Below are 26,643 nucleotides of genomic sequence, written 5' to 3'. Positions count from 1 at the left end.
GACATATTCAATAACAATTTCCAGAGCTAAGATGCACCTGTTTGAAAATTGGCTGTAAATTTTTAGGTTTACAGTTGAATTAATACAGTCATATAATATTGTACTCAATATAAACCCTTTAAGACAAAATTAAATGAGGTTTTAGCCTTTAAAGAAGATCTCTGCTGGGCGTGGTGGCACACACCTTTAATCCTGGTACTTGGGAGGCAGAGGCAGGTGGATCTCTGTGCCACTTAGGCTTGGGAAATTCACAGACAATCTCTGTGTGACCAGTTGTGGAGTTCTGTAATTACCTCTTTCTGTTTTAAAATAATCTTCTTTGGTAGGTGGTGACTGGGATACTTGTCTGTAAATTTAAGTATTCATATTTTGCACACAGTAAGAAATTACATTTGTCTAAGGGTTTTCTCTATGATCTATCACCTCTCCAGCTATGTGTATTTGGCTAGGTTTACAGTACCACACATGAGTTTCCTCCCATTGAGGAACCCACTCAATGAGGGGATATATTTTCTTAATAGAATTCATTTCCAATTATTTCTGTTTTATGGTGAAATTAAAAACAAAGTCATCTGATTACTGAGAGAGAAGAGGATTAGCAGATTTAGGGGGCGTCGTAAAGATTTTGAATGGGTATTGTGAAGGATGGCACAGGAGAAGGTTGGCTAGAAAAAAAGAGAAATAACATATTGACTATCATTGAGGGTAGAGTGAAATTGGATACCAATTATCTGTAATGTCCAAAATCATTAAAACTGATGACTTTCCCATCTATGCTAATCAATCTGAGGATGGGAACGCAAAACATAAATGGTTATATGAACTGTTAGGAATTTGTGGGCCCCATATATTGTTACTTCTGTTAAGGAGAGTTGGAGTTAAACATTTGACAGAAAACCCTTGGAGTCCAAGAATTTGACTGACATTTTGCCAGGGTGGGATCCATCCAGAGAAGAGGAAGGAGTCAGGGATGAGAGCAAACTCTCTTTTATGTATGTACCAGAGAAACAATCTAATGCTGAAAAACTCTCAGCATTGAACAACAGAAGACTACAGATCTGATGGAAAACACCTCACTCCCCTGGAGCAATGGATCCACTGTGTGCGTCCACTGTGGGATGATGCTGTACTTAGGCTTTTCAATTCTCCTTTGTTCTTTTTTGCCACAGTAGTATCATAAATACAAGACTATAATCTATTCTACTGACATGTAAATTTTGTTTTTTCATGTACTCCTGATTGACCTGGAACTCAGAGTTGGGAGCCTCTGCCTCCCATTAAAGATGTGTGTCACCATGCTGAGCTCTAGTTATATGTAAATTTTATGTCAGAACAAATATTAATGAGATGACAATAATTCAGTCTTTATTTTTCATCTTAAGGTGACCATCTACTTACTTTAGTTTCACTTTATCTTCCTTCATGTTTTCAGAAATATTTCAACTGAAGAAAATCAGGATGGTGTCATGCACTCTGATGGTAGGGGCAACTTTTTTTTTTAATCTCAACTATGTGTTTGAAGTTGTCAAATCTTATATCTCATAGTGTCACTAATGGATGGCTACTTTTATTGGTCCATTTAAGATCCCTCTCATTTTACTTATTTCCTAGACTTCTCCTGATTCACTCCCTTTATTTCTCTTACCACAGACAATGCTCTAAAATAGTAAATGCATGTTTGTATATATTCTCAAATCATTGTATGCGTGCATACATGTAATTTATGATATGCTGTAGGTTTTTCTTTTTGTGACAACTCAGCATAAGATTTGGGGATTTCCCCCCACTTATCACTACACAAATTTTGTCTGTTGTCACTAAGTTCTGCACAGTACCCTGTGGTATGTGTACATCCACATTTGATTTAATTCCTATCACTGGCACTATAAGTAATGCCGCAGTGCTCCTCTTCATCTTCATCACATATGGACTTCAGAGAGGCTTCTTCTATGAGATGTGTCAGCAGCAGTAGAATGGTTGACCATTAACTACAGAATGTTTGCTTTGCTAAGTAGGACTAGAATGTGCTTCAGACAAGATGATATATCTATATCTCATCAACAGGGCATGAGGGTGGCAGCCTGCCCACCTTTTACCAGCAAGTGTCATCACACACATAAGAATGTGTGTATGTATATGTGTGCATATTATATTACTGTGCATATGCAAATTTTTCTTTGTCACTGATCTAATTAGTCTATTCCATGGTCCTATTTGTCTGTTTGTATACTAATACCACACTACCATTTTAGTGTAATTGCTCTTAATATTATCTTACTGATTATAATATTAGACTGTGTCTTGATATCTGGTAGAGTGGATATTACACTAAATTCTTGAGTAGTAAAATATTTTCAATCCAATTAACTTGATTTGATGCATGAAAACAAATCCTTGAGAACAAATGAGCCAAGTATGTGAACTTCTTGTGATTTTTTTTCATTTCACATAAGCTCATACCATCAAATGCACACAGTGCCTCTTATAAAGGGAATAAAAAGTATCATAAGTATTTTTGGACTTTGCATTATTTTATAAAAGTTAATAAAATAATTTTATAATTAAATGACAATAATTTAAAAATATTAAAGATCTAAGATACATAATTTGTTTTGTGCTCCAGAGTATAGGCTGTTATACTATGAACTGTTTTGAAAATTATTATGTCCAATAGTCACTTATTAATGTGCTTCTTACTTACAGTGTATTATTCCTTTTTAATCCTTTAGGTACTGGAAATCTAGAAGAGGTCAGATATTTTCTATTTCTCCCTTTATACTGTTAAACCTAGAATACTTAATAATAATTGTGATTCACTTCCTATTGTTATAATCCAGACAAACAAAAAGTTTTATGAGTAGTAATGATTTTTTTCCCATTTTTAACCTTACTTCATCAAAAATGCTTGAAACATTAGAGATTAGAGACTTGTAGTAACGTAGCACTGAACTTATGTCTGACTATATATCTAGTGACAAAATGACAGAAAATGAAATCTCTGTACTTGTTTTCATAGTACCTCTCACAATTCAAAATAAGAAGGAGGAGAAAGAAAATTTCAGATAAGCCAACTTAGGTTCAAATTACATAAACTCACAAATAGTTTAAAAAATATTTTATCAGTGTCAGGCGTGGTTGTGTACACCTTTAATCCCAGCAGAGGAAGGCAGAGGGTGGCAGATCTTTGTGAGTTTCAGGTCAGCCATGGTCTATTTATAGAATTCCAGTCCAATCAGGACTACAGAGTGAGACCCTGTCTCCAAAAACAACAACAACTAAAAAAATTGATTAATGAAATATGTGGATGTGATTTTTGGAATAATCACGATTAATGATTATCTATGTTTTTCTTGACAGGAACAAGACAGTGAAGGAGAAACATATGAAGACATGTATGCATTGCATTTGTTACCATAAGAGTTTTCTTCTAAGCTGAATATGATGTTTTGTAAGAAGGAGCATGGGAGTGCAGCAGCACCAGGGATGAAAAGCTTTATTTGTATGGATGATTGGCATGCAACGAAAGCCTTATTTCAATACAAAGGACTAATATTGGTTTACTTCACCAAAGATTCTACAGAAGACTCTGGTCACAAGCTGAGACTTGCAGGCTACCAGAGGGACAGGCAGGGAAAGGACTCAGGAGTCTATGTCTCCCTCGCAGTGTGTCCTGAACCAATGAATTCATTTGATGTTGTACCTTCTTCTCCCAGGCACAGAGGTGCAGTGAGATGTAGCTTAGCATAGCACTCAGTTGCTGTAGTTCCAGTCTGCTGAATAGATGGGGGAAAATGACTCCACAACAGACTCCTTAATAGACTAAGAAATTTCTTGGAAGCTAGGTGAAGGTAGGAGTATTTTTAATTAAATGTTGAGCTCAGGTGCCTTAATTTTCTCTACCTAGCTCTGTCTGTTTGCTTGTTTCTTGAAATAGGGTCTCCCTGTAGCCCCACCTGGCTGGAACTTGCTATGTAGACCAGGATGGCCTTTACCTCACAGAAATCCACCTGCCTCTGCCTCCCAAATGCTGGAACTAAAGATGTTAGTCATCTTTCCGGCTACCTAGCTTTTATTCAACCAATTCTAAGTAGTCTCTGAATCAAAGTTCTTATGAGTGCCTGTGAACATGAGAGAGAGAGAGAGAGAGAGAGAGAGAGAGAGAGAGAGAGAGACTACTAACTTCATGCCAACATTGCCAACATTCAGCAAAGGCAGGGACTTTCTGAAGTGTCTTCCTCTTTCTGGTGCAAGTTGCAAGGGGAAGCAACTGGGGATGTCATAGACCGTATCAGGGACTTTGTCTCCTATTAGAGATTGCTTTAAAACAATCTCACACATCCAGGATTTTACATCCTTGTCTTTTTACCCTCATCTCTACAGAGTCCACCTTTTGAGGTGGATAGAAACCTCTTTGCATAGTGAGTCCTGACCCACCAACACCTGCACATGTGGAAACAACCTAACAATTTGTATTCACAGAGACTCATCCAAAGAACGAGACAAGAAACGGGAGAAGGAGGAAAAGAAGAGATTAGAGCTAGAAAGAAAGGAACAGAAAGAGAAAGAAAAGAAAGAACAAGAATTAAAGAAGAAATTTAAAGTAAGAGCTTGTTTGCTGATGAATTAACATATTTTATAGCTTTCATAGGAAAGTTTACATAGTTGGAGAGTTTCATTGTCTTGAAACAATTTTTTGTGTGTCTAAAACACCACCTAGTTTTGGCCATTAAAAATGAAATAGGATAAAAAGTCAAATAAAATATAATTAGAGAGCTTATAATTTAGTGGGTACCCAGGGATTGTATGTCAATTGAGGAGGTGAATATTCAGACTCAGCTTGGTCCTCTACATAACATGTTTCTTATTGGCCTATTGATGCCATGAGCTTAGGAGCATAAACATAGATGTCCCAGTGGCATGTCACAGAATGGTGCAAGGGACAAAGTGTGTCCTAGATGAACCACAATGTCTTCGAGCTACACTAGACACTGGTGTCTGAACCTATATATTCACCTTTATTTAAAGGCTAGGTACATGCTGATTTCTGAGATCTGCTGTTTCTCATTCCTCTTTCTGGCCTCTGTTTCCCTGATTTCTGGTACTCTCCTCACCTTTATTATTACCACCACTATGCTATACTCACAGGCTGAACTCTCTGGACTATCCCATCTCTGATGACATAACCCTTCTGGAATGGGTCTAGCATACAAAAAAGATTTAGCGTGATGATCTGAATTACAAAAGTATTCTTCACTTTTAAAAGAATTCATATTATTTCCTTTAAATATTTATTCCTTTAAGTAATTATTCTTCTAGATGATTTAATATATGGCATTGTAAAGATATGATTTATGCCTAACTTCCCAGTACACTTATTATGTTAAAGCAAAGTTGGCAGCTGCATAATGCAGGGAAAACACCCAGCGTGGCAGTGTGGAGTTCATTGGACAGATGTGGAGTCCAGTTCCAGCTGTACCTACAAGAATTATGTGATCTTGGGCTTACTATTTGCCTTCTCCAAGATCAAGATTCTTGGTCTTTAAAAAATGAGAGTATATGATAATTTTCCACAAAGTTTATTATGGTATTAAATGAAATATTTTACAAAAGCCACTGTTTCTACTACAGGTTCCCATTAAATTTTGAAAAAAAACTCATTATTTGTAAGTAAAATAATAACTGAATTATGAATACTAAAACATTTTATTCACACAGAATTCATGACTTCAGAGAACACAAGGATAGCAATACAATTGGATGGGAGGGGTAGCTCACACAGACCCTGGGTTAAATCAACTTTCAGAGAAAGAAGTAGAGAGAGGGGAGAGAGAAGGAAGGAGAGAGAGGGAGAGAGAGAAAGAGAGAGAGAGAGTGAGGAGGAGGAGGAGGAGGAAAAAGCCATCTACCAAACAGACCACTAGCATATTCCATAAAAATACACAGTGCTTAGCACGGTTTGATGTTCATAAACAACATCCATTTATTAGGGTATATCTTTTGTAGGGTTCTTAATGGCCAATAGCTCCCTGCCACTCTCTTGTGAACCACAAGTTCCTGTCCACCTGTTCTTTGAGTGTCCTGATGGACCTCTGATTTTTCCCTAACTCTCTATAAAAGCAATCAATAGGAATGATGTTTGCCATCAGTTTCTAGTTAAAACTCTGAAAGGTTGGATATAGGCTGGCTAGCAAGATGTGGGCATATTACATTTCAAAATACATTCCTGGATGGTTTTCTGTTATGTTTCTCTCCTTCATGGTAGCTAACAGGCCCCATTCAAGTCATCCATCATGCAAAAGCTCGCTGTGATGTCAAAGGAGGAAAGAATGAACTGAGTTTTAAGCAAGGAGAGGAAATTGAAATAATCCGCATCACAGACAACCCAGAAGGAAAATGGCTGGGGAGAACCGCCAAGGGGGCCTGTGAGTGCACTTTTCCTGTGGCTTCAACGCTTTTCTTTTTGAGTCAAAAGTAGATGTTCAGATTCTTCCAGACCTATACCCCTCAAGTCAGGAGTCTGCAACTGGGTAGACAGAGAGAAAAGTCTAAAATGACAAGTGCAGTTCTTTTCAGTGAAGAACAATGTAACGTTTCCCAAGGATCATCACCTTTTTCATTTGTATTAGGAGAAATTTTTCTTATGAGTCACTTTAGAATCTTCAAAATAGACTCTAGGATTACCCTTGAAGTACAACAAAGTAAGTCTCTGCCAGAGTACATAAAACGTGCAGTCACACAGGTCTATAAACCATGATTGCAAGCAAATAAATAAAGAATCCTTTATAAATGTTTACTAAAGTGCCTTTGGGTTTGCACTGGGAGCCAAACCCAGGCCTTTGGTATGTTAAGCAAACTGCCACTGAGCTCAATCCCCAGCCTAAAAAATAATCTCAAAGAGCAAATGTATCTTATTCATAGCTTCAAAATAGTTAAGCTCCAATTGCCTGGACTTCTTTTCCTTTTTGGTAGATGGTTATATTAAAACAACTGCTGTAGAGATTGACTATGATTCTCTGAAACGGAAAAAGGACTCTCTCAATACTGTCTCATTGAGACTTGTTGAAGATGACCAAGAAGTATACGATGATGTGGCTGAACAGGATGCTCCTAACAGGTGTGTAACATACACTTTAAGCAGACCACTGCCTCTTTGCCAGAGATCATATATTTAAAGAGCTCATAACTTTTCATCTTGCCTAATACTGTCCATCGCCAAACTAAATCACCACTTACAACAACCCCAGTATGGATAGAAGGTCATATGAAAATCCATAGTTTTTTATTTCATTTAATCATATATATAAAGTTCTACTTGAAATATAATGGGCCATATAATCATGTTAATGTGTTGTTGTCTACTATAAAACACTGTTTTATAATACTTATTATCATTTGTCTTGGGTCTATGCCTAAACTGATATGAGAAAATATGAAGTGTAACATATAAAGTACAAACATTTTTTAAACCCTGAAATCTCTGAATCTAAATATATTTCCTGTCATTCTTGAAAATATAATGAGAAAGAGAATGATTTTCACTACAACTCCAGTTCACTCTTTAAATGTAAAATCTCAGTTCTCTGTAATCCCTGGGTATTGACCAAGGTCCAACTTTACTACATTACAATAATGTTTCCACCTAGAAAAACGGAAACACCTTCCTGGGGTAGAGGAACAGAAATAAGACATTCTGTCTGGAGACAAGCTAGTTGAATCATTCAGCTCCAAGTTCAGTGAGAGACTCTGTCTCAAAAACAACAGCAACAATAGTAATAACAATAACATGGAGATCAATTAAGGCAGATACCTGAGGTCAACATCTGGCCTTTACATGCATAAATCGATGGGTGTACCTGCACACACAGATGCACATATACACCACACACACAGATTAGTAATGCTATTATAAAGCATATGAATAATTAAACATTTCTTATGATCGAGCCGAGAGAGATATCTCAGTGGTTAAGAGCATTGACTGCTCTTGCAGAGGACCTGGGTTCAATTCCCAGTATGCACATGGTGGTTAACAACCGTCTGTAACTCCAGTTCCAGGGGAATCTGACACCTTCTGACCTCTGCAGGCATTGCATGACATGGGTGCACCTACAGACATGCAGGTAATACATTCATACATATAAAAAAAATAAGTAAAATATTTAAAATTTTTGTCTTATGATCTTTTGCCTCATATAATGAATTGAATATTTTGTTACTTTCCAGCAATTTTGGCTTTCTAAATTGAATGGCTATACTACGAATAGAAATTATGCAACATATATCAAGGAATACATTGCATACACTGGATTCTGCCATTCATTAATTGGCTTTAGCAGACACTAATGCAAGCATCTGTAGTCCCAGCAGTCCCGACTGGCAGATGTGAGATGGAGACAGGAGAATTGCATGGAGCTTGGTGGCCAGCTAGCCTGGCGTGCACAGCAGTGAATAACAAGAGGGACCCTGTGTCAAACAAGGTGGAAGGTAGAGATCTACACTCAGAGTTGTCCTCTAGCCTCTACATGTGCACCATGGCATGAGCATGCTCACACACAACCACATACACTCACATACATGTATACACATAAACACACACATACAATTTTTAAAGTATATATCAAATTGACTTTAGTAATAGAAAGCACAAGTCAGTAAATGTCAGTTTTGGGGTCAGATAAGTTCTTGGTGTTCATAGTCTGCAATTTACAGCATTTTCTGGACATGAGTATGTCAAAAGTATTGCCATTGTATAGACTTTATTTTTATCTTTACTTTTTTATTTTATTTTATTTTTTTGGTCTTTGTGAGACAGGGTCTCCCAGCCGAACTGGAACTCACTATGTTGACCAGGCCAACCTCAAACTCACAAAGATCAGATTGCCTCTACCTCCCAAGTTCTGGCATTAAAGGCATGTGTCATCATACCCTGCTTTATTTTTATCTTTTATTTGTTATTTTAATGCATTTATTTTGGGAGCTTCAAAAACCCATTCGCATTAATAAATATATATATATATATATACAAAATAAATGTTTTAATTCTGTTTTTCTTTCTGTATTTATTTTTATTTTTGACATTTTTATTTATTTATTTTTATACATATGAGTGATTTCCCTGCATGCATGTGAGTGCACCACATGTGTGCAATGCTCACGAAGGCTGGAAGAGTGCATCAGATCCTCTGGAACTGGAATAATTGCCGTGTGGATGCTGGGAATCAAACCTGAGTTTTCTGTAAGAACAGCCAGTGCTCTTAAACACTGAGCCAGCTCTCCGGCTCCTGTGTTTTTTAAAATTGTTCTGCTCCATCTTTTTATTGTACATGGCACTATATTACATAATCGTATTTTCTTTTCTTTGTGTCTGTGTGGTATATGCACATGTGTGCTGATATGCTTACTTACCTATGCATGTATGTGTGTAAGCCAGTTATATGTTAGAGTTTTTTTTTTTTTTTTTTTTTTTTTTTTTTTTTTTGAGATAGGAATTCCCTGTAGCCCCAGCTGGCCTGGAACTTACTATGTAGACCAGGTTAACCTTGAACTTACAGATATCAACCTGTCTCTGCCTCCTGGGTATTGAGATTAAAGGCATGCACCACTATGCCCAGCTCCATCTTATTTTTTGAAACAAGGTCTCTCACTGAACCTGGAGATCCCTCTTTTGGCTAGGCTGTCTTATCAGTGAGCCCCAGGGATCCACCCTCACAGTGCTGAGGTAACGGGGGCGGGGGGGGGTGACTGGCTTTTATATGAGCACTGGGGATTCCAACAGATCCTCACGCTTGCATAGCAAGCACTCTACCCACTGAGCCATCTCCCCAGCACCAACATTTTTATACAACTACATAATGCACTTTGAGCATATATCCCCACATGCTCCAATACCTTCTTTTTCTCAGCTAGGACTGTCTCTAAAGAATCATTTAACCATAAAAGGTGGGCACATACCAAAATTACTACAGTTACTTTTACTTTATGAAGTCCATATACTCCATAACTCTAATGTGCTCCAGCTAGCGAACCTGGAAAGAAAAAAAGAATGCTGCATTTAAGACTTTTTAAAATATTTTATTTATTATTTTTATTGTATGTGTAAGAGTGTATTGCCTGCATGTATGTGAGTACACCTGTGTCATGCAATGCCGTGGAGGTCAGAAGAGGGCTTCATATTCCCCTGGAACTGGAGTTAAGGACAGTTCATAGCTGCCACATGGGTGATGGGAATCAAATCCTGGTCCTCTGCAGGAGCAGTCAGTGCTCTTAACTGCTGAGCCAACCCTCCAGCCCCAGAATGCTGCATTTAATAGAAGAATGGAGTTGGAGGTGGTGTGTGCTTTCAGTGTACAGTATCTTAAATTGTTTGGTACCACCCTATCTACTAATGTCTCTCCCTCTTCTGTGCCTATTTCATAAGAAAATTTAGGAAGAAATTCTTTTATACATTTTTTTAAAAATATCTTATTTATTTTTATTTTGTGTGTATGAGTGCAATGCCTGCAGAGGTCAGAAGAGAACATTGGATTCCCCTGGAGCTGGAGTTACTGATGGTTGTTAGCCACCATGTGGGTGCTGGGACTCCAACTTGGGTCTCCCTCAAGAACAGCCACTGTTCTTAACTGATAAGCCATCTCTCCAGCCTCAATATGTTTTATTTTTAAAACTACAACTGCTGCTAGCAGAGCTCTCATCACAAAATAGTCTTTGTCCTTAGAGCAGTAAAGATGCAAAGAATCCTAATTGCCTGCAGTTTGCCCAGATAAGAGTAAGAAGAGAAGACACTGTCCCTCCCCTCCTCCCGATCCTGCGTCCTCACTACCTGCTCTTTCCTGACTCCCCTAGCTTGCGGGAGACAGCCCTGTACTACCATCTCTTAAAAACACAGGCCTTGACAGTTATTTTTCCAACTAAAGCATTTTCTGTAATGACTGGAAAATGCCAAGGAAAAGAAAACTGCAAAAGCTTCACTCACTCTCCTCAGAGTAAACCATCTGCCTTCTGGGTGTTCTCTCTCTCCATACTTCTACTACCTCACCTTCACCCATCGAGTATTTCACAATCCAAACAGGTCGTTTGAGGAAATTTACTCTACAGATGAAACAAGCAGGCAGCAGCTCTGGTCCCTGTGTCATACATGGATGTCATACATAGTTGTTCCTAAGGTGTCAGTTATGACAGTCTCCAACAGGAAATGTATTTAAGCAGGAGCAGCAGCCAACCAGAATGCAACTAGCTCAGAGGGAAGTGGCCCACACACTGTGCTGGATAGCTTTAGTGTCAACTTGACACACCTGGGTTGAGGGAGCCTCAATTGGGGAATTGCCTCTACTGGACTGACCTGTGGCCATGTCTGTGGGCATCTTCTTGATGAGTGATGTGGGAGGGCCCAGCCCACTGTGAGTGGTGCCACCCCTGGGCAGGTGGGCCTGTGTTGCATAAGAAAGCAGGCTGAGTGGGGGGGGGGAGCTAACCAGTAAGCTGAGTTCCTCTGTGGCCTGTGCTCCAGCTCCTGCCTCCACCTGCCCTGAGTTCCTACCTTGGGATCCCGGATGAACTGTGACCCAGGATATGTAAGCTAAATAAACCCTTTCCTCCCCAAGTTGGTAGTGGTCAGAGTATTTTGTCACAGCTATGAAGAAAAAAACTAAGATACACACCAATTTCCTGTAGACTATGAGGTTTGGAGCATGCTTTTCTACAAAGTTCCATTGGCAGAGTATGATTTGATTTCTCCATTGACCAAAGGGCTGCAACACTCCAATTCCTTGCACTGGCTTGTAACAGGAATGTTAAAATTGGGTACCAGTATACAGTTACTCTGTATGGTAATAATGTCAAACATCTGGTTTGCTGGCATCTCACCAAAAGGTCAAAACAGCAGGAGTGGGGATGGAGAAGGAGAAGGGGGTGTTGTGGGGGAGGAGCTCGGTAGAAAAGGGGCTGAATTCTTCAAGGTCTGACTGGTCTGCAAAAAGACAGAACTGAACAAATGGATGATCCCTAAGTTTTTCCAGTGCCCACGGTCTACATTTTCTTTGTTCTCACACAAATTACACAGGGAGACTCAAAGCTAAAATAGAAAAAAGATTAGAAAGGTAGGGAAGTACACAAGAAACAAAGGCAACTGGTACTTAGAGAGCCCCAACAAAGATGGCAGCTTCAGACTATTTTTTTTTTCCTTAAAAAAAAAGTGGAATGATATTAAACTAAGAGTAAGATAATGTGGTTCTAAGATGTTTTAAAAGCATTGAATTTTATGCAATGATAATTGTTCTACATGATTCCTATAATAATACTCAGGCTATTTTTAGAGTTCATCTATTGAATGATGCAATCATGTATAATTATTGAAAACTGTCTCATGGGAAAATGTTAAAAACAAGTAGTATCATTGCTGTGATTATCCTAAGTAGCACTATAGCTCACTTGATTCTTGGCTGCCATTTATAGATTGTGTTATATTGACTTGTTATTGTGTATCTATTATAAGGAACATTTTTCTTATTCTTCATATTTTGCATCCTAACTTTTAAATAGAAGTTTTATAGTCAGTTCAATATTTATACTTCTGTTCTCAAAATCTAAATAATTCATACATTAATTTATTTCTGATTTGTTCTTATCCACAGTCAAAGTGGAAGTGGAGGTAAGCCACAAACTTTCTATCATTACAAGCCTTGAATATGTTTTTCGAGTGTGTTAATAACAAAACACTTCAGTTTGCCAATAGCAAGGGGGATTTTTTAATGTTTTTATACATTAAGGAAGTTAACATAATGTTATTTGGTGTATTTTCATTGTACATGGTACTGGTTTTCATAAGGGTATATTCTGTACTTTGATCCTATTCCCCTAGCTCTCCTTCTCCCCGCCCCCAACTTCTGCCTTGGTCTTTGTTCCCCCTTGACAGTTTTGCTTCTACTTTCATATCATTCATACAGATAAGATTTTACATGTTTTTACAAAATCTAGAATCCAGAAATGAAAGAATCAGAGGGATCTTAATGTTGAAAAGGAACACTGATCTGGGAATCTGTGGCCTAGAATCTAGCCCAGTCACTAAGCAACTCTGAGCCAGTCACTTCTTTCTTCCAAGTTTGCTGTGGATCTGAGGGTGTCCCACTTCCAGTGGGCCTGGTCTTGGTTTCCGAGGCTGTCTGAGCATATATAATAGTAAACACCACCAGCACCCCCACACTTCACTTCCAGAAATGACCCTGTGTAAGTGATAACCTACATGGCCACCTTGCCTGGCCTATGGCTCCTAAAAAGCTCTTGATTTCCCAGCAACAAGACAAATGATACAACTAATACCCTGCTGGGTCCACATTTTTACTCTAAAAACTAAACTTCAAGGTCATTTTTCTGCACATAGAAGGTAATCAGTACTATTTGTAATACAATGACGTTCATGAAGAGAGCAACCTAACACATGAAACAAGAAAGCCTTTCAGCTCAAAATACATGCACTAGGGGCTGGAGAAATGACTCAGCAGTTAAGAGCACTAACTGCTCTTGCAGAGGACACAGGTTCAATTCCTAGCACCCACATGGCAGCTAACACCCATCTGTAACTCCAGTTCAAGGGGAATCTGACTCCCTCTTCTGACCTCTGCAGGCATTGTAGAACACAGGTGCAATACACTCACACACATAGAATAAAAATAAATCAAATATTTAAAAATAAAATGAAATACATGCATTAAAATGTCACTTTTCCTTTCTTAGTGTGTCCACAGTTTCACCTTTTATTCCATTCACTTTTCTTCATCGATCTCCTATCTTCCTCAAATATCTACCCACTGCTATTAAATTTTTCTTACTATCTCCTCACTTCACTTTTTTAATAAAAAATATCTAATCCTAGCTCCTTTTCCATTTTACTCATTCTCATATTAATTCTTGCCAATTCTTTCATTGTTTTCTTTTTTATTAATTTGAGACAGAGTCTCTCTGTAGCCCCAACTGGTCTGGAATTCACGGTGTAGACCAATGTAGAACTGGATCTCACAGAGATCTGCCTGCGTCCACCTCCCCAGTGCTGGCATTAAGGCATGCGCCACCATACCTGGTTCACCAGTTCCTTTAAACCTCAACTCCAGAGTGTCTATCATCTCTCATTTTTAAAATTATAGCTTGAGCCCTAAAAATGCTTTAAAGTGATGAATAAAGTAATTAATTTATGAACTATCCATGTGAAAGTGGAAAATTTTAAAGTATTCTGTTTAAATAGTTAATATGAAAGAGGGATGCTTTCAGCAGTAGAGTAGGGGGAAATTATTATCATAATCAGACTAACCTGTATGTGCCAATTTTTCTTCCTATTCCAAACAAAGGAGGGTTCCCACCACCACCGGATGATGACATCTATGATGGGATTGAAGAGGAAGACCCAGATGATGGGTAAGAAAGGTCCCCGAACAGCTTTTTTTCAAAGTATTGTATATGTGGAAATTTAGTTTTCTTTCCCAAAGAAAATAAAAAGTAGAAAACATTGTTTTCATTGTATTCCCCAAATGATGTAAACATTTCATTAGTGCCAATGATAAATCAAAAAGAATCATTGCATCACATGAAATGGTAGATTAGAATAATTTTAACTATGGAAAAAAGAAATGAAATGAGAAAAATGAAGACTTAATATGTTTGTAGATATTCACTCAAATATTTTCCAGTCATTTATTTATTAATCAAGCATTTACTTTTATAACAGTCTCTGGAGTTTATTTTTTACATGACTATTGTAATTATTACACCATAATTATACTGGGTATGGTGCTAGCACCTATAAGTCTAGCACTCCAGAGGCTAAGGCAGGAGGATCACTTGAACCCTGGACTTCAAGGCCAGTCTGAGCTGCATAATAAATTCCAAGCTAGCCTGGGCTACAGAATGAGATCCTGTCTCAAAAACTGTATGTAAAAAATAATATGATTATAAGCAACACAAGTAAATTGCAACCATTTGTTATCTGTGGTTGTTTTGTAGAAGAATTGGTATTGAATATTTAGCCTTTTAGCTTAAAGGTAAATACCTTTATGTTTACAATAGCAATTTATAAAATAATCTTTCAAGTTAATAATAATTGCTCCATTTTAAAATAATTTTTTTACTATTGAAGATCTATTAATTATTTGACTTCAATCATAAATAATGCTAAATAGATATTTTACATTTAATTCTGACTTAGCTTTATATTTTAAGAGCCAAGATAAATCTCACAGAATAAGAAAAAAAAGATCAGCCTGGTGACAGCAATATTGAGACACCATGACTTATAATCATAATGGTGCCCTCTTATTGACTACAATGATTTATTTACTGGTATAATTATTTAAAATCTGAATATCCATACAGTGTCTTCATGTTCTGATGATTATTACATTCTGATCAATTCCTGATGCTCCAAAGATCCATGCTACAGGTTGAAGAGAAGAATAACACGTGGTCCTGGGGGATTTTGAAGATGTTAAAGGGAAAAGATGACAGAAAGAAAAGTATACGAGAGAAACCTAAAGTCTCTGAGTCAGACAATAATGAAGGTTCATCGTAAGAGTCAGCTGACTACCTTCAGTGCACAATAACGACACTAATATTCATTTAATTGGATGCTACTAATATTCTATAACCAATAATCAAATCCTGATAGACTTACATCACTTTGATGTTATTTTCCATTAATCATCTTACACTTATACTCATTTTAAACTTGTGCATTAATTAAGAACACCCCAGCACTTTGGAGGCAGAGGCAGGCAGATCTTTGTGAGTTCGAGGCCAGCCTGGTCTACATAGTGAGTTCCAGGACAGCTGGGGCTACAGGAAGACCCTGTCTCAAAAAAGACAAAAAAAAAAAAAAAAAAAAAAAAAAAAAAAAACCATTCCAAAATTGTCATGCAGTTCAGGGATACATTTTACTTTTCTCACAAACTTGCATAAAGACATACACATACCCATGTGCACACACTTCCTCTTACATACTCAAGCACATGCATTCATACATGAGCATACACTCCACTTAGTAGAGCCTCTCTTATCTGTACAGTCAGATCTAAAAGTTGACTATTCTAATTCCAATGCTGCATTTTGCTACATGGTATTTTATACTGACTACTTCTAAAACAACATATTCTCTAGTAAAAATTAATTTGCTAAAATGTAGGGTATAACTTAGAATTATTCCCTGAATATAGTACTAAAAATCCTTATAACTGTTCCACAATAGTGATGTATTAAATTATCTTAATTATACTATATTTCTATACAGATTTATTCTTAGTATTTCAAGTTTGTCTAAATAGAAACTAAGATATAACTTTTCTTCCCCAATCAGCCCCTAAATAACCCTTTATTATAATTGATTATAAATTCCATACATATGAATTTAAAGGATCTTTATCATGTTCTCTTGCACAGAAATGCCTTTCTGTTTTACATTACTACTGCATCCAGCACATTTAACTGAAATCTTTGTAAGATGTTGCTTCCATACAGCACTCCTAATTTTATATTCTTTTGTAAAGCACTAAAACTGTAGTCAATAAACAGTACACAATAAATTTTGAGAAAACACAACAAGAAATCATCTATTGAGTAACATTACTCAATCATAACCTATATTGGAGGTTAAAGGAAAAGAAGTTATTTTCTGCCTTTTTTCATACCACCTGCTTCTCTGGCCTGGGGTCATTTGAGTGAATGTTCTCACACTCTAACCAGTCATTTCTGTGCTGCACAGGAATGCAGAGGCGTGTGTTTGTCAACATGTGTCTGTGTAGATATCATAGTTGAGAAAATAATAAAAGCAAAAGTCTCTTTTCTGTTGTAGCTACATACCACCTAATCTTGGTCTCAGACCACCTCTGTTACTAAGCTCTCACTCTCCAGTTTAAGAATACATTCCTGTCTTATCCACCACTCTCCAGTTTGGCAGTGTCTGTGCACATACAAACTCCTACAGCCACCTGATTTTGTCCCTGTGTTTTTAGTCCTCAATTCAAATAAACAATTTTGGACCAGAGATCTGAATGGCACAAGACTCCAAAAATATTGAGTCAATTTAATTTACTCTGGAGTCATAATATGACCAAACTTAAAGTAAACCTGAAAACATTGGTCCAACAACTGTGGGCAAAAATAAACTATCTTCATGTTTGACTTTCGTGGTCGGCACTAGTGTTCAAAAACTAGTCTTGCTAAATTACAAATTGATGGATAGAAACTAGTGGAAAAATGGAGGATAAGAAAGGTATGTTGGGCAACAGATTAACCCATTTTACACTTCTGGTCTGTTCACACCTTCCTCACATAGAGGAAAATGGAATTTTCAGGATCATGTTACTCTGATTATAACTGTGTTCTTCTTTTTTTTTTTTCAGTTTCCCTTCTCCTCCTACACAACTGGGTATGTAAGAAAAACTAAATATTTTTTATCTTTATTTCTTGCACATACGGTAGTGGGAAGCATTGAATGCCATCACAGTACTGGCTTTAAGTCCTGATTGCAAGTAATCAATTATGTTGCATTGTACAAGTAATTTCACCTTGAGTGATTCCAACTGTCCAACAATAGAACAGCAGAACAAGAAAATTTTTTTTTTAAAAAAAAAGATTGATGGCTTTAAAATACCACTGTGGCTTTACAGCTCAGTGGGAGGCAATGGACAGCAGCCTTGGCCATGACCCCATCCAGTTCAGTCCATTCCTGTTGCACAGGACTCTTGCAGTAAGATGTCTAAAATATGTAGGTGACATGCCATCAGACTCTTTCATTCCATTTCTTCTTTCTTTACTTTTTAATGTAATGGTTTCTTCGTTGTACAGTTTCAATCATCTTTTTAAAATACCTGCTAAGATTGATCTTTCAAAGATTTTTTTATTTGCTATGAACAAAATAAAATATTGTATTCCACAAGTATTGAAGGGCTTTCAGAGTTTAACTGCTCAAATTTGTAAATATTTTTTTCAAGGTAAGTCAGAGATGTGGCTAAGCTAGAAGCACTGAGTCCACTACCTAGCACCAGAAAAACCAGGTCTGGTAGCATAAACCTGTAATCCCAGAAGTCAGGATGAGATTAACCATCACAAATGGTGACTTTTGGACTTCTGGAAAACAAAGATTCATTTGATATTTTGAATAATTATTATGGATTTTTGTTGTTGTTGTTGTTGTCTTTGAGACAGGGTCTACCTGTAGGCCCAGCTGGCCTGGCACTCACTATATAGACCAGGCTGGACTCAAACTCAAAGAGATCTACCTGCCTCTGCTTCCAGAGTGCTGGGATTAAAGGCATGCACCACCATGCCTGCTATTGTTATGGATTTTATATATAGCTGAGCAAATTTAAACGCATGAAATTCATTAATATAAATACACACTGAAATATAAATTCAGATTTTTTCTTTTGTTTTTGATAGGGTCTCCTTCATCACAGCCTACCTGGAAGTCACAATGTGAACCAGGGTGGCCTCAAACTCCCAGAGATCCACCTGCCTCTGCCTCCCTCCCAGGGGCAGGGATTAAAGGCACAGGCAACCATGCTCAGAATCAGACTTTTTTATTATGGACCCCTGGGTGACTTCAAGCCCGCTCTATAGCCTAGGCTGGTTGGAAATTACAGAAATTCTCTTGCTCCTGCCTCCTGTGGGCTGGGATTATAGGCATGTGCCACCACAACCATCTATAGAAAGATTTTTCTTTTAAAGGAAACCAATTCTTTGCAATACTAGGTGACATCTAAACTTCCTGTCATAATTATCCCCTGACATTGTCGCAACATCTTAAACTCATCTCTTCAGCTCAATTTGCTGTGAACAGCTAGGTTCAGGCAGATATCATACCTCCCAAGTTTTTTTTATTATTTAATTTTTGAGAATTTCATATGATATATTTTAATTATATTAAGATTCTCTCCCATATTTGCCCCCTTTCCTAACCCCCACCAGATTTATGTACAGACACACACACACACACACACACACATATGCCTATAGTGTCAGATTTGTGTTCCAAAATGCCCTTCGGTGTAGCCTACAATTTATTAGCAAGCAGTCCAAAAGGAAGACAGACAGCTACAGACACTAAACCAGTCAGAGCAACTTCTCCACCAGTACTCTCTCATCACCTGCTGGTATCTCATGCATATTATTTGTAGAAATGAAATATTATTTTGAAGTCAATGCAATCTTATCACTATAGGGTAAAAGTTAATGAGGACAAATCATTAAATAAAAGAAGCCGGTGGATGATAGATGATTAAATAGTGATAGATGATGATAGAGACATAGATAGATGATAGATAAACAGGTGGTAGATTAGAAGATGATAGATAGATGATAGATAGATGATAGATAGATAGATAGATAGATAGATAGATAGATAGATAGATAGATAGATAGATGATAGATAGATGATGATAGATAGATGATAGATAATATAGACTGTCATAAACAGAGGATGAGTACTAGAGTATGCTATATTTCATAACTCTTGATTCCAGTAACTTCCTCCTGTTAGCGGCCTGGTGTTAACCTCTTTGTCCGCAATTTGGAAGTTCTGCCATTCATTCACTGGTCACACCTCTGGATATTCAATCACAGTACTAGCCAGAATTTCTTTTTTTTTTTTTTTCTTTCCAGATAGTGATAGCTGTAATCAGATTCACTGATTTTTGTTGTTTCTTTGTTTGTTTGTTGCTTGTTGAAAGTTTAATGCACACATCTAAGAAGCTAAGAACCTCATTCCTTTGAGAAGAAGACAGTACTAGAAGACACGTATCCAGACTCCAGGAAATCTTCTCTTACTGTCCACAAAGCAGTCCAAAGATTTTGGGGTTACCACTTCAGAAGGGGGAATGTTAGAGTAGAAAAAAGGGGCATGGATTTGATCAAAACACCTTATATACATGTATGAAATTCTCAATATTTTTTTTTAGAAAGAAAGAAAGAAAGAAAGAAAGAAAGAAAGAAAGAAAGAGAGAGAACATGAAGTTGTCTGAAAAAAAGTGATGGTGGGCCGGGCGTGGTAGCGCATGCTTTTAATCCCAGCACTCGGGAGGCAGAGGCAGGCGAATCTCTGTGGGTTCTAAGCACGCTTTGTTTACTTAATGAGTTTCAGGGCAGCCGGGGGCACTAGGAGACCATGTCTCAGAAAGAACAATAACAACAAAAAAAAGTGATGGGGAGATATGGGAGGAGTTGGAGGGGAGGGAGTGGGTGTGGATTTGATCAAAACACCTTATATGCATACATGAAATTCTCAATAATTTTTTAAGTTAAAAAAAGTAAGCAAAAAAATCACTACTCTTCATATCAAAATTTAAACTAACCGTATTTTAATCTTTGGTATTCTGTCTTTTGCTAGAGATGAGAGAAGAAGTTTACGATGATGTGGATGCCTCAGATTTTCCCACTCTATCTGCAGAGATGAGGTCATTAAAATGCTTTCGTGACAATGAAGTATTGAAAAGGAGATTGCTGAACAACACTGAACTAGAATAACATTCCAATGCTTGGCATGTCTGTGTATGGTCATGGTGTCTCTGCCTTCCTTTCTAAAGCTATGCTTATCTCTGATCATGGCCCTAACCACTGCTAGGTTTATGAGCAAATTACCCTAAGCCTCCCACCTTTGCTCCTCCCTATTAGCCACTGTGCCCATCCCTGCCCCATGACGCAGAACCTGTTCTGTCCCTTGTCTCCTGATTAACCTCTCCCGGTAGCTAGTGACACAGCTGTTTGTATTCACTATTTCATTCATTTACTGGGAACATATATTTGAGATTCTGTCACAAATAATTTCAATGATTTAGTTCCTCTTTTTATTTTTACTCTTTTCAAAAACCTTTTTTACTTCTGTTTTTTACATCTCAGCCCTTATCTTTCCTGCTCCCTGTCCTCCATCAAACGGTTCCTTTATGAAAAAATCAGAATTTGTTGTTTAAAAGAACTTTAAGATGTGTCTTTTGTTGTTGTTCACAGAACATTGAATTCTCAAGGGGTTTATGCAAATCTATTTTTAAATTAATAAGTGAAGAATAACTTTCTTCAACTTATATGAGGTTGCAATTTAATTTTAGGTTAAAATTATATGAAAAGCTGTAAAATCAGTTAATATAAAAAGCTTTTGAAAATCCTCCTGAGATAGAACATAATAATGTATCAGGAAACTTTTTCATTTTCCAATAAATATGGAAGATGAGCTGTGTGCAAAAGCAAGAACACTCCTGTAACACACTCAGGAAAGAGATGAATAAAAAGATAATGTACTTTAGGGCCTGGAGAGATGGCTCAGCGGTTAAGAACACTGGCTGTTCTTGCAGAAGACCCAGGTTTGAACCCCAGAACCCACATGGCAGCTAACAATTGTCTGTAACTCCAGTTCCAGGGGATCCAACAGCCTCTTCTGTCCTCCCCGGGCTTCGCACAACATGGGTGCACTTACCTACATGCAGGCAATACACACCTAGACATAAAGAAATAATAAATAAAAGTTTTCTAAAAGACAATGTACTTTATTATGAAGGGCAAAAGCAACATGGTCCACCTAGTGCCTGCTGAGCCATATTTAAGGATGTTTGAGAGGATTTAAAACATGTATTTTTTACCACATTAAGTTAATTTTACTGAACTAGAGACAGTACCAAGATCAAAGAACCTGAAGGCAAAATATTCTGCCATCCATATATAAAGATGAGGTTCTATGGGCAAAACAAGCCAGATGAAAGGAGTCTCACTCTTCTTCATTCTCCATGACAGGAAAAGCTAACCTGAATAACATGGTCAAGCTTTAATCTTCCTCAGCACCAGGACATCATGCCTATCTCTGATAGCTTTTAATGCATTTTTCTGTTTGCTGTTACTTTCAGAATACCCTCACATTCCATTAGCTGACTCTCCAGGAACTTGGAGTCACACACTGGCTCTTTCCTTGGAGCAAAACAAACTCCAGCTGATTAAACTTGATCAGATATGACCGCATTCTTACCCAATCCTTATTTTCAGAAATTAAAACAATTTTATGTTTTTAGACACAGTATTCTATTTTTAAATATGTTATTTTCAAAAAATAGCCTGTGAGACCTTTTTAGTATTCAAGCATGCTCTAATTGTCCTAGAGAGCTAATCTGGGCCAGCAATTCCACCACTGCCCAGACAACACTAAGGCAAGAGGTCATGAAGAACATAAGGCAAGTTACAGCCCTGTCTTTTCACATGGAACAAACTAAATGCTAAAAATCAAAAATATAAAATCATACATTTTAAGTAAGTCACTTGCAAACAAAACTTCTTAGACAATCTAAATGAAAATTTGTATCAGTGTTTAAAATGTTTCTCTATTCACAAATATTCACAAATATTTTAATTCTTTTCTACAGAGATTAACAACTCTTCCCAGTCATCTAAATGGAACTCTCACATTCAAATGAATAATTTAATAAAGTGATTAAGATAAAGATTGACTATTAAGTATTGTTCTTAAAAAGTTCTCTCCTATAATAGCTAAAATATTAATTTTACCTAAAAATGTTTCATTAACCAACACTTCCTGTCTCCTGCTCTGCCTTCATTTATTTATGTATTTATTTTTGCGCTAGAGATCAAGTCCAGGGCCTCAAGTATAATAGGTGAGCACTCTACCACTGGGCTGAGTCTCTTGCCTCCATTTTAGATGTGAAAATATTAGCATATAGACAAATTTTTAAAATCATAAAAATTGGGTTTTTAATGTATTCTTTTTTTAACCATTTTATGGCATTGGTTCTGTTATTTAATTACCTACAAAGAGTTTGAAAATATAGAGGGTACAAATATAGGTTTAAGATGGTCAAAGCACTGATATACAAACCATATTTTATCTTAAGTGATTTTACTATGGTTCAGTAAACTAGAATCTCTCGCTTCCATTTTAACTCATCTGTATATTCCTCATGAATCCCTTCTAGGTGTTAGAATTCCATCATTAATGATAATGGTTGGTACTGGACTTCTAGAACAACACTGAACAAAAGTTTAACATTAGGAATTAAGCGTCTGGTATGAGCTATTCTTTTTATGTTTCTTAAGCAAAGTGTTATTTTATGTGTGTCTGTCGCCCCAGTCAAGGAATTAATGTTGGAAAGGCCAAAACAGAAGAAAAAGACCCCAAGAAGCTAAAAAAACAGGAAAAAGAAGAAAAAGACCTCAGGAAAAAATTTAAAGTATGTAACATTTAATATCATTCAGGGTTCAAAGCACTAATGAAAAAGTCCAAAAATTTCAAAATGATAAATACTTTTTAAGGTTGGAGGTGGTAGCACATGCCTTTGATCCCAGCAACCCCAAAGGCAGACTGATCTCTGTGAGATTGAGGGCAGCCTGATCTACATAGCAAGTTCCAGGCCAGTCGGGTTTATAGGAAAACCTTGTCAGAAAAGAGAAAGAAAGAAAAAAGATTTAAAAATGAATAAAAACTTTTATTTTTTAGAAAAAAACTTTTAAAGTATGGCAATGAATGTTATAGTTCTTTATTAAAACTGCTTTTTGTGCCAAAATGTGTTTTAAATTTAAATTTATTCCTACAAAAGCATTAAGTAAGGAATTCTGGATGCTTAACATACTATGATAACCCTTTAAATTTAGATGTCCTTTTGAACCTTGATAAAAAGGCAATCCACAAATTTTTGTTACATGAAGTTGGTGAGGTTATCAGTTGTTTTATTTTCTTTTTCTGATGCTATGATACAGTACCAACAAAAGCAACTAAAAAGCCAGGTGTGGTGATGCACACCTTTAATCCCAGCACTTGGGAGACAGAGGCAGGTGGATCTCTGTGAGTTCAAGGCCAGCCTGGTCTACATAGTGAGTTCCAGGACAGCCAGGGCTACAGGGAGACCCTGTCTCAAAAACGAAATTAAAAAACAAACAAACAAAAAAAGGCAACTTAAAAGAGAAAGGGCTTATTTTGGCTCACAGTTCTAGGTTACATTCCATCATGGATGGGGAGTCATGGTACAGGAGCTCAAAGGAGCATCACATTGCATCTGTAGTCAAGAAGCAGAGACAAACAAAAGCATGCATCCCACTGCTCAGCCAGTTTTCTCCACTTTATACAGTCAGGCTCTCCTGCCCAAGAAATAGTTCTGCCCATAGTTAAGATGGGTGTTCCCACGTCAGCTAACATACTCAAAATCATCCCCCACAGGCATGCCCAGAGCCCATTCTCCCAGCTGATTCTAGGTTCAGTAAAGTTAATAATTATCACTAACCATCACAAGAGCAATTCCTCACCAGAATATTCTAATTTTCTTTAATGTTGAAATACTTATTTAAAACCACTGAACTATTTATTTAGCAAAAACTTAATTAATAAATTTGTTGATAAATGAATTACTAAATACAAAACGATAATTTGAATCGTATTTATCTTTCCAGTATGATGGTGAAATTAGAGTTCTATATTCAACCAAAGTTACACCCTCCTTAACTTCTAAAAAGTGGGGAGCTAGAGATCTACAGATAAAACCTGGTGAATCGCTTGAAGTTATTCAAAACACAGACGACACCAAAGTTCTCTGCAGGAATGAAGAAGGGAAATGTAAGTTGCTGTTGACTGTGGATGGCACTGCAGAGTTTAACCAATGAGTTTTAGTGGTTACTTTGTCCTTACTAATTCATTTTGGTGTGTGCTCTGTGAGCTGTAGAAACTGGAGATTTTGCTATGCTGAAATCAGTGACTTTTATTTTAATGTCTTTTCATTTTTTACCTTTTATTTATACATGGCTTATCTGAGCTAATGCTAAATTAATGCTTCTCAAAACGTGGTCTTACTGACCACCCACATGAGAAAACCCCTGAGTCTGTATTTAAATTGCAGTTGCCTGGTCCCACCCCCGACTTGCTGAGTAATGAGCTCTGGGAATCAGAAGGAATCTGTGATTCTTTTTTTTTTTTTTTTTTTTTTTCCAATTTTTAAAATCTTATTTATTGTTTTTATTTCACATGTATGCATGTATTGCCTGCATGTGTGTAAGTGCACCCATGTCCTGTAACGCCCAGAAGAGGGCGTTGGATCCCCTGGAACTGGAGTTATGGATGTTGTCAGCCTCCATGTGGGTGCTGGGATCCATACCCGGGTTCTCTGAAAGAGCAGTCAGTGCTCCTAACCGCTGAACTCTCTCTCCAGCTCGTTACTATCTTCTTTAGTTTGTTCCCAGTTATTCGTGTGTGAGAAGCACTGTGCTGATGTCCTATGTGGCTTTTGTTCCGGCCTGGATGTGAAATTACATAGACTGTATCACAGCTAGAATTTATAATTTTTCTGTTTCACTTGCTTTCGTTTCACTTTCCGATGAACCTTATGCAATATACTGTTGCAAATAATTCCACAACACTCCTTATTCTCATTAACGTTATCAGATACTAAACACACAGATGGAAATATTTTTGCCAAGCTTTAAAAGGAAGCTTATTTAAAATTTAGAGAAGAGTAATTCAAAATTATTTTGCTCTGTATTAGAATTGGATAGCCAACCTGGCTGCCTGCCCCATAGCACCATGGTTAATCTTCACGAAAACATGGACTCTGGGTTCCATTTTGTATTAGGTACTTCCTCGTTGTGATAGAGTACCTGTCTCAGAAACAATTTAAAGGAAGAAGGATTTGTTTGGGCTTTTCGTTTAATGGCATACAATCCCTCATGGTGGGGAAGGGGTGGCAGTGGGAATAGCCAGTTGCTGTGGCAACGGGAGCCATGAGGTATCTTGTTCACATCTCTGCAAATCAAGAAACAACAGCTCAGCCAGAATCCGGTATAATGTATAAGGCCCACTCCTTACCCCAGTCCCACTTCCTCCAGCAAGGCTCCACCTTCCAAAGATGATGCAACCTCCCAAAACAGCTCCACCAGCTGGGGACAACCTATTGAAAGACAGGAGACTACTGTGGATAGTTCATAGCCAAACTATAAGACATAACGGGAGGAAGGTAACTCAGGGATAGAAGACCGTTGCCGTGGAGGAGGTGTGACTTAGTTTTTCAAAGGAAAAATATGGAGTGTGGGTACAAAACGGCAGGAACAGTGTAATACTAAGACTTGAGACAAAAATAAAGATTTAGACCAGCATTTTTAGAAATCTACCCTAAGAATAAGCCTAAAGGGAGTGATTCTAGACAGACTGACTAGTGAATGAATTTGCACCAAGGGACATGGGTACAAATGCTTGACCAAACAGACCTTAACATATATGACAGAGTGCATGAAATCCAGTAGGAGGTGACTATAGTGGGTGCAGATGGGGAAAGGGGTCTAAATTTGATTAGAACTATTATATAAATGCACAATACACATAAATAAAAATATACATAAATAAAAACACACAAGGCATAAGTTTAAAAATTAACTAATGTAATTTTTAAAAAACAAAAATACAGAAAAACTCCATTATAAGGTTATCTAAGCTATTAAGAAGTTCAAAAAATTTAATGATCAAATGTTATGTTGATTATACCAACTGGATATCTTAAATGTTATAATAACAACAATTGTGGTTAATATATTGGGATATAATGGGCTAAATATGGCTACTTAATATAAGGTAAGCTTTATAGCCATGTTAAAAAATATGAAAATGAGAGAAACTGAACTATGGGGATGCAATGGTGC

At 37.2% G+C, this 26,643-nt stretch overlaps 1 protein-coding gene across 3 annotated transcripts in view; it reads left to right on the top strand.

The window, feature by feature from the left end:
* Positions 1-26,643, top strand: part of Fyb1 (FYN binding protein 1) — a 125,421-nt gene that overhangs the window by 85,169 nt on the left and 13,609 nt on the right. For all 3 annotated transcript variants that reach the window (XM_008842091.3, XM_029567799.1, XM_029567800.1), the window contains exons 4-16: positions 1,433-1,479; positions 2,730-2,749; positions 3,358-3,392; positions 4,480-4,600; positions 6,263-6,422; positions 6,970-7,114; positions 12,630-12,646; positions 14,337-14,403; positions 15,412-15,549; positions 17,379-17,404; positions 20,363-20,429; positions 23,099-23,198; positions 24,412-24,574. In XM_008842091.3, the coding sequence (XP_008840313.1) occupies positions 1,433-1,479; positions 2,730-2,749; positions 3,358-3,392; positions 4,480-4,600; positions 6,263-6,422; positions 6,970-7,114; positions 12,630-12,646; positions 14,337-14,403; positions 15,412-15,549; positions 17,379-17,404; positions 20,363-20,429; positions 23,099-23,198; positions 24,412-24,574 (1,106 nt within the window). The remainder of the gene's footprint in view (positions 1-1,432; positions 1,480-2,729; positions 2,750-3,357; positions 3,393-4,479; positions 4,601-6,262; positions 6,423-6,969; positions 7,115-12,629; positions 12,647-14,336; positions 14,404-15,411; positions 15,550-17,378; positions 17,405-20,362; positions 20,430-23,098; positions 23,199-24,411; positions 24,575-26,643) is intronic.

This window comes from Nannospalax galili, unplaced genomic scaffold (assembly GCF_000622305.1).
Source record: "Nannospalax galili isolate Female #2095 unplaced genomic scaffold, S.galili_v1.0 scaffold139, whole genome shotgun sequence".
Classification (NCBI taxonomy): Eukaryota; Metazoa; Chordata; class Mammalia; order Rodentia; family Spalacidae; genus Nannospalax; species Nannospalax galili.
This window is presented reverse-complemented; position numbering and strand designations above follow the sequence as displayed.